Genomic DNA, 8,234 nt, shown 5'->3' with positions numbered 1-8,234 from the left:
GAAATACCAACAATTTACTTATATGAAAGACACGAGGGAATGGGGTACAAGACTTGATCCATCAAGAGGCGCTGGGCCTAAAGAGAACTTCCATCTTGCAAGGCTTGATCCACGATTCAGGGTGGTTTGAAACCTATGGTGTATATGCAGAGAACGAAAGTGCCTATTAGGTAAACAGAAACAGTACCTTACCCGAACATGTAGGGCAACGCACAGTAGTCGGGTGCAATAAACTCGCACTTGAGCAAATGTCGGTTTAACAAGTATTTCAGAATAACAAACTTTCAAAAATCTATGGTGGTTTTCCTTTGCATTCTATGCAAAAATGTTTGCTCTACGAAAAACGAATTTCGGAATAGCGAATATTTCAGTTCAACGAACTTGATCGGTGGACCCAGGATTACTGTTGTGATCAGTTCAACAAAGTTTTGTGCTCTGCAGTGCTGGCGTAGCTGATGGCCGCCGCCGCCTTTGCAGCAGCGGTGCGGTAGACAAAAACGAACCATGCGGTGCATATTTTCTTTTCTTTATTATTGGTTCCTTTCGGCCATCTTAGTTTTGGGTAACAACGGCAGTTTGTGCGCCCACTTACGTAATAAGTATAACGAAATGGAAGCGGTTGTCTCTCAGACAAATTGAAATACTTTCAGCGTCTGGGCAACGGTCAAAGGCAAGTGAATGTTGCGAAGGACTATCGGATGCTACCGTCGACGTTGTCAACGTTAGTGAAGCAAAAGTCGAAGCTTGAAAGAGAAACTGCGTTCAATCCCAACAGGGAACGGCTCTGCACTGAATATTTCAAGCCAGTGGACAGTGCCGTTGCGGTATGACTTCCTCACAGCAACTAGCTGCGCCAGAGGATATGCAAAAAAAAAAAAAAGATACTCTCTGGGCAACTTTGTTACTTCATGCGCTTTCAGAGCGCCGGTGCAAATGAAAATTATTGACTATTTTCAAAATGAGAAAGGCAGCAGCGTAACTGCAATACACTTTGTATATATCAATGTACATGACTCCATAAATTGCATTTCACCCTTTTGACTCAATGTATGCTGTGCCCTATGCTGTTCCATAATCCAGTGAATATATTCAGTTTAGTGGACTCCTAGTTAAGGGAACTATTTCTTTGAGTCCCTAGAAGTTTGCTCAAGTGGGAGTTTACTGTATAGAGTTCTAGAACTTAAACGATACTGGCTATTGAAGAATATAACAGGCAGCAAAACATTCACCACAACAGAGATCTTGAAACATGCATTGGTAGTCCAGCAAGTTATGTTTCAAAACAAATTTGTGCGCACAAACAAGAAAATTGCCCTTTTACCACACTATTGAGGCAAAGGCACTGGTAAGGCCTCATTCATACAAAAATTGATCACTAACCCGTAAGAATGTCCAGCAATAGGTTTCGTGGCACTTTAGATTCCGATCGTTGTATACACTTCTGATTTTATCCCTTATGGGAGGGGTGAGGATGAGAGCTTTCTCAAACAAAATATAATGGTGCAAGGTAACTAGTGTAGGTAAATGTTAAAGGGGTCATGAATCGATTCTTCAACTTCCTTCTTAGCTTTCCTCAACTTACAAATTGTGCAGTGTTACCAAAGGTACAGGGGCATAAGTATACCTCTAGCAGTTCAAGAGGAGGAAAAGGAGGAACTCCCCTCTTGCTCATGGCGCTTGGATCCTCATTTTTGTACTCGCACGTCACCATTCTCCCCCTAGGAAATTGGCCCTTGATGCTCGTCGCTCAACATTCAGACAAAAGTTGCTAATCCCCCCCTCCCCAGCCTGTGGCTTCCACAGTACTATGCACAACTAGCATATAAACCGGAATATAGGTCGAATTTATTCTAGAAATTGGACCTGAAAAAGTCGACCCTAGTCTTATATGACGGTCATTAGCGGAAAAACAAAAATAATCTCGCAACACTCAGTGCCTGAAGACGCCATTTTGTTTTATATTGCAATGGCCTAGCACTCGTCCACTTGTCACGATGGTCACGATTAACTTTTACTTGTGCTCCTTGGTTTGTTACATCTACCGCAGCAATAATGAGCGGAAGTAGAAGACAGTTCACAGTAGCCTTTTAGAACAAGGCAATCGCCTATGCAGAGATCCACCGGAATCTTGCAGCGCAGCGAGAGTTCAGTGTATCGGAGAAAAGCATATGCTACTGGCAAAACCAGAGACAAAAACCGGCGGCGTGCAGCAAGGCGAGGAAAACTTAATTTCGTGGAAGGACTGCAGTGTACCCCGAATTGGAAACAAAGGCGGCAAACTTTATTCGGGATCTGTGCGCCAGATCGATACCTGTGATGTCGGAGAGCATCCATATAAAAGGCGTTGAGGTTGCTCGTGCCTCCGAGCTTTCGAGGGCGCAATTCGAAGGGACGGCATCGTCCCTTTAAATTGTGTTAGTGAACTCGTCGTCGGACGAAGGCTCTGAGGAATCTGAGTAGTAACACTCGCATACTTCCTGTTTTATTGAGTGCAAAACAATTAAATAAATCTGCCGTGTTTTCTCGTCCTTTCATATACTTGGACAATTTTGTCACCAAGGTAAGGTTGCGTTTTCTTGCCATAAAAACTTCTTTTGCATCTTGCAACTTGTAAATTAAGGGGTCGACCTATATTCCAGTTTATACAGTATCTTCCGTGCACCCCTAAGCCGACAGTGCTGTGGAAACTATGTGCTCGTTGGGCCGGTCACACTTGTATCTTCAGCCACATGATCACGCTCCCTTGCACATACCCACATATGCAGAATGGGGTCAGGTGATGATGGACAGGAGGGCGGGCGAGGTTTGTCAACTGAAGTCCCAATTTTTCAACCCCGCAAGGATGGTGAGAGATCTCACGGTAGCTGATGTTGGTTCTGAACCTTACTTTATCCCATTGATGTATTTCAATGTCTGTGTGGCAACAAGCTGAAAGAAAACTTGAAAATGAAGCACAGGTTGTCGATTGCTTGCTTCACAGAATAAATAGCCCAGCTCGCGTCCGATTTTGCTGCCCGTGGGACGCAGTTTCTTAGCAGAAAATCCCCTTTTTTTCGGTTCTCGTTCCTTATGGCGGAAAAACCCCAGTCGTCTGCTCTTGTTCCTCTCCCGAGTGATGCATGACGGGAGTGCATTCTGGTGCACACTTGATTCTCAAGGTGCAGCGAGTGCATAGACGTGTGGAGTGGCGACGCCGAAATGAACGCGTGGAGTGTCGGCCGAAACAAACATGCTCCATGTTGCGAGTGGGTACGCATGGGCACGAGTGCCCATGCATACATGTAGTCATACACTGTGCACGAGCATGTGGCTTCGACTTTTATCTTGTTTGCGTGCAGAAGTGGCTTCAACGGCATTGCAGAAATTACACTAGCCTTGACAATGAAGTACAAAAAGGTTTACGCCAAGTCTAGACACTGTTGCAAGATCACCGAGCCAGGAAACCTAAACCGAGCCACCACTAAATGTGTTCCGTTTCAAAATGGTGTAATTGGCAAGACTGAACCCGCCACCAAATGTGCTCTGCGGTAGAGCACAAAAGTACATCACCAGACATGAGTGTCCAAAATGTACTTACAATGGCTAGCGGCGCCTCATAAAAGTCATGCAATGACCCTCTGCTTGGCCACTTAAGCCACACGCAGTGCCGTGCAGGGTACAGGACGGCATCCATGGTGCAGTGATCCAGGGTCCCGCCCGTAGTGTTCCGCTGCTGCCTTGGACAAGGTGAAAGCCAGCTCACTGATGTCATGGTCCCCGGTACCTGTGGTGTGTAACCATTGTGTTTAAAGGTTATACAGCCACCGACCGATATTGCAGACCCGATGGGGATCGTGCAGAATTCCGAATAATTGAGCAGTATGAAAAAATGATTTTAGCCTAAAAATCACTTTATTATTACGACTTAAAACGCAAAGTTGCTGCAGCAAGTGATCGATGGTTTGCTGTACGGCATGGTACTGTATGGTACTTCGCATTTCAGCGACTCATTTTGTCACTGTATACAGACGAAAGCATTCGGACAAGTTACGCGCTCACGGCTGCACAATGCTCGCCAACTGTAGGGCCATTCGGTAGACTTTCCCCTCGGTGAAGGGCAAAGTCCGGTTTGTAAACGCTGTGCCGCTGGAATAAATGCGCAGATTGATCGCTACTTCCTTGGCGATACAATCGCTGCCTTCTCACGTCGACACACGGGAAATACCGCAAACAAAAGCAGACGCCGTCATGACTTTGCAAAGTAAAACCGGAGAGGCCAAGAGCAGAAGAATTGCTTAGAGTGCTGACGTGCTACGAGGCATCAGCAACCAAAACCTGCCATTTAAAAAAAATATATACTAGTTTCTTAGCAGGACGTGACGTCACGACAACTGACAGCAGTGATTGGCAGGCGGTGTGCATTCTTGCCACTGAATTCATAACCTGTCACCGAATGTAGTTTTTAAACATGGCAGATATAATCTGGCCTGTTTTCGTCCACAATGCTGCCGCCTAGTCTGTCGCATAAATTATTTTTGTTGCTAAGGGGCAATTGGGGCTTTACGTAAACATAGGCTGGACGTGCGTGTGGGAAAAATAACACGAATGACGGCCCCCAACATTGGCTCTTCAAACAAACTGCCAGAAAACAAAAAGGCCAATATGTCAACATTTTTGTCCTTTCCCCATTTTTGGTGGCTGTCGTGTCAGATTGAAGTATAAGTAACTAGTAAAATAAAAATAAATAAAAAAGTACATAACAAAAGGTGTAAATAAACTCTGTAGATATAATACCAGTCCCAATGGTTTAACAAAGAGGCTGGCTTTCTCAGAATGCCCCCCTCTCACTCGAGTCCGTATTGAATCTTAATATGAAGTTGCCCCGAAAAAGCTGCAGAAAATGCACATAGTGACAGAGCCCATAAAGACCACACCTGCCTTTCACATGGCCTTTCGAACTAGATGCAGTACAGGACGCAGAACGGTACCCATGGGCTAGCTGCAGCTGTAGCCCAGTGCTTGTAGTATCTCGCAGCTGATGGAAGGGAGGGAGGCCAGCTCCTTCATGCCGTGGTACCGGGAAAAACAATACAGATGAGCCACAGACGTCAAGCGCCTTGAGTATTTCTGTGCATCCACGAAGCCAATCTGGGACAGCAACGACAGAAAACTTCAGTAACACAGTGAACAAAAGAGTAGGCATGCAGGCGAGCTGTGAATTCTGAACACAGCTAAAACCCAAGGCACAAGAAAGCAGAAAGGAAGAGGCCTTTCCACTTCCTTGCATGTCGGGTTTGAGTCTCGCACGGGGTAGCAAAAAAGCAACAATACTAGCTCCCTAGTCTTTTTCTGCATCAAGAAGCCTTGGAACAAAGAAATCCTACTGGTTATTCATCTTGTTTTCTCTTCTCGGGCGGATTATAGTGCACGGTGCGGAAGCAAACTGCCTCGAAAGGGCTCAACTCACACTTCCAAGAAAATGATTGGCGAGCAACCTCTCCATTGTGTGCTATGTGCACTGTACGTTTTAAGCAGGTCTGTTTTCTGCTAACACAACAGCGGTAGGAATGTTACTTGTGTCGAGCTGGAGAAGCCATAGTGGGGGCTACCCCAGCTACGCCCACGCTGGCTCTAATGGCGGTTATGTGCAACGCAGACAGCTTTCCCCATTTCAACCGAGTGCCTAGGCAGACACAGAAGCAGCCACATAAGACGATCGAGGGAAGACGCAGAGTTGTACAGGCGAAGAGGGAACGACATAGTGTAGCGAGCTTTTTAGTCCAGGCTATTCCTCCGAGAAATGCAGTCGGTGGAAATGTATGTCAGTTGTTCTTGCCATTAATTTAGGTAACGAATGCAAACATTATACTATTTTGCATCTTTTTCTACTGCAATGCTGGTCACCCGCAACGAAAAAACGCCAGAAACTGAAAGAAAGTCTGGTTGCAATGTTAACACGGACACCAAGTCCACCAGGAAAAGCCATCTGTGCCATCCACCTGTTCATAAGCGAGCTGGAGTTTATCAAAGCACAACCGAGACTCTCTCGGGAGTATTTGGTTCCTTGTCACTAGTTATTGAATGAAAACACAGTGCAGTGTTGATTACTTACTGTCAGCGCAGCCTTGCCACTAGCACTGCTGTCACTCGGGTGGCACATATTTCGCTGGCACGACATGGCCTGCGAGCCACATATATCCCTAAAAGGAAGCTGCATAGAATGCACTTACCGTGGCTAGCGTCGCCGCCCAGAGAGCTTGCACAAAACCTCCGCATGACACGCAGTGCAGTTCAGAACAGAGCAGCACTGGCTAGCCAGTTGCTGCGAAGGCTTGCAGTGCCTTGCTGCTGCAAGTCACCTCCTTCATGCCTTGTGGTACCCATCAGTTTCAAAACAAACGCTGATGAACCACGACCAGCCATCACCTGTAGCACAAGGGGGAAAAACATATGAATGTGCAGTCTCCTATCTGTTTGCTTTTGTCTAACGTCTCTGAGTTTTCTTTGAGAAGAAAACAGCAATGACACTTCTTTCACAGTAATGTGCAAAAGAAACAAAAACGGCTCGGTTATTATACTGCCTCGTAAGTTGTGTGCAGCAAAGGCACGGGTGCGAGGGCACAGCTCTGCAGAATGTCCTTTTGCGCGGGTACTCGTGCAAAAAAGGCGCTTTTTACTGTCATGTGCTCGGGCCTGCGCCTCTGCTGCACACAACTTATGATACAGAGTGTATAGCACGCCTCCGTGAGCACTCGCGTACGGCGAGAAATCCATGATATCCAGGGTACGATAGCAGGAAACCTCGCAAGGGTGCACGAGGCTGCAAGTGCGCCAGAATGTGCAACTGGAGGTGGTGACAGAATGACATAGTTTGAGAACATGAGTTTACTTGGGTCAAAATATAGAAGCGAAAAACGTAACTTCCTTGCCGGCTGATGTTTGGAGCCATCGGAGCACGATCAACTATTTGTTGTGATCGGGGTATTACGATCGGACGCGGGTTGGTAAAGATTTGAAAAACCCGGAAGAATAAAACCTGTTGGGGGCGAAGACAGACAGCGCAGTTCCTTGTTGACATGGGATGTAATATCAAACACATTATTCCGCCGGATCAAACGTTTTTGTTTAATCAGGCTTAGCTCGGAAGTCTGCCGGCAGGTCTGGGATGCGGTTTTTAGAGCTCTTTTGGCGGGCTTTCAGGTTTCTGCGATGCGTGTTTTCATCGTGAGCACAGGCTCAAACAATAGGCACCGGCGCCAAATGTATTTGAAACGAAGAAGCAGCTCGGACACGTGGAACGAACACATCGAAATCACATCACAGGAAAACGCAAATCACTCACCTTTTGTTCGACGATGGTTCGCAAGACACGATTCAAATCGACGACACTCGATTCGGTCACGATATTCAGGTAAAGCGGGTAAAGGACGCAACAACGTAGGCCTTGCCGTTCCTAATAACTACATAAATACGACGATACGACACGATATCAAACAAAGGAGTCGGAAAAACGCAATCTGAAGCGCAGAAACGCGGTCCCGCGGTTGCAAAAAGCAAGAAAATAAACAAAATAAAAAAAAACTAATACGTCAACAAAGTAAAAATAAAAAAAAGTTTCCTCGCTAAAAACCGTGACGTCAGAGAAAACAAAACAAACAAAAACAAGCAAAACAAAATTTCTTTGTCACGTGACGTTATATTTGTGACGTCACTTCCGGTGACGTCGGGTCACGTGACCTGCCATTATTTCTCCTCCGAATCGCTCGTTGCCAACGTACGCAAATTTGACCACACGTCACATGACCAAACCAAATACGTGACGTCACAGGAAAGATGGCAGCGCCCATGCAGCGGCTGGCCCCAGCTGGGCCGGAGCTTGTCGGATGCTTTGTTGGTTGTCGTTCGTCTCGGCGAGTTGATTTCAGACGCGGAAGCCGTCATATGAGGCCGGTCGAAAGCGAGTTCAGAGTTCAGCGTGGTGTTTGACGTGGGTATAACGTGAAAATACGGAGAAACGGTGTGCATTTCGCTGGTGACCGACCGGGATATTGCCACGGAAGAGACAATCTGACCTACGTTGCTGAAACCTCGGATTGATTCGGATACCGCTAGGATAAAATTTAAGGCGACGTTTCTGTGCTCTCGTTGACCATCGGAATCTTCGAGGTTTGCAGTGAAGCGTGTGCAATATATTTGGATGCGCAGTTTAGCGACGGAAATTGCCTGAGTCGTGCTTGGCGGTGTGCAATCGCGGT

The 8,234-nt window shown here is 46.4% G+C and overlaps 1 protein-coding gene across 9 annotated transcripts; it reads right to left on the bottom strand.

Moving 5' to 3' along the window:
- On the bottom strand, nucleotides 1-7,555 carry LOC115318160. Of its 9 annotated transcripts, none has more exons than XR_006076851.1 (6): nucleotides 6,869-7,311; nucleotides 6,210-6,405; nucleotides 4,914-5,127; nucleotides 3,578-3,763; nucleotides 2,754-2,928; nucleotides 1-133 (listed from the first exon to the last, which is right to left on the bottom strand). XR_006076851.1 is itself a non-coding variant. In XM_042287351.1 (6 exons), exons 2-6 carry the CDS (start codon nucleotides 6,253-6,255, stop codon nucleotides 62-64), a joined length of 588 nt encoding a protein of 195 aa, XP_042143285.1. In that variant the 5' UTR covers nucleotides 6,256-6,405; nucleotides 7,322-7,555; the 3' UTR covers nucleotides 1-61. The 9 variants fall into 9 exon arrangements, 4 of the variants coding, with proteins under 4 accessions (XP_042143285.1, XP_042143284.1, XP_042143287.1 ...); XM_042287351.1 differs by lacking the exons at nucleotides 2,754-2,928; nucleotides 6,869-7,311 and adding exons at nucleotides 4,056-4,125; nucleotides 7,322-7,555; XM_042287350.1 differs by lacking the exon at nucleotides 2,754-2,928 and adding an exon at nucleotides 4,056-4,125.
- Between the last annotated feature and the right edge of the window lie 679 nt (nucleotides 7,556-8,234).

Source organism: Ixodes scapularis, unplaced genomic scaffold (genome assembly GCF_016920785.2).
Source record: "Ixodes scapularis isolate PalLabHiFi unplaced genomic scaffold, ASM1692078v2 PGA_scaffold9__187_contigs__length_104089568, whole genome shotgun sequence".
NCBI classification, from domain to species: domain Eukaryota; kingdom Metazoa; phylum Arthropoda; class Arachnida; order Ixodida; family Ixodidae; genus Ixodes; species Ixodes scapularis.
Note: the sequence above shows the minus strand (reverse complement) of the source record. Positions and strands in the feature narration are given on the sequence as shown.

Excerpts from the sequence above, each read along its gene's own strand:
- LOC115318160 (XM_042287351.1), bottom strand. The coding sequence starts at position 6,255 with ATGCGGAGGTTTTGTGCAAGCTCTCTGGGCGGCGACGCTAGCCACG. Across the intron at positions 5,128-6,209 it reads GGGCGGCGACGCTAGCCACG|ATTGGCTTCGTGGATGCACA; the intron begins GTAAGTGCATTC and ends TTGCTGTCCCAG. Across the intron at positions 3,764-4,055 it reads ACCGAATGGCCCTACAGTTG|GTACCGGGGACCATGACATC; the intron begins GCGAGCATTGTG and ends TACACACCACAG.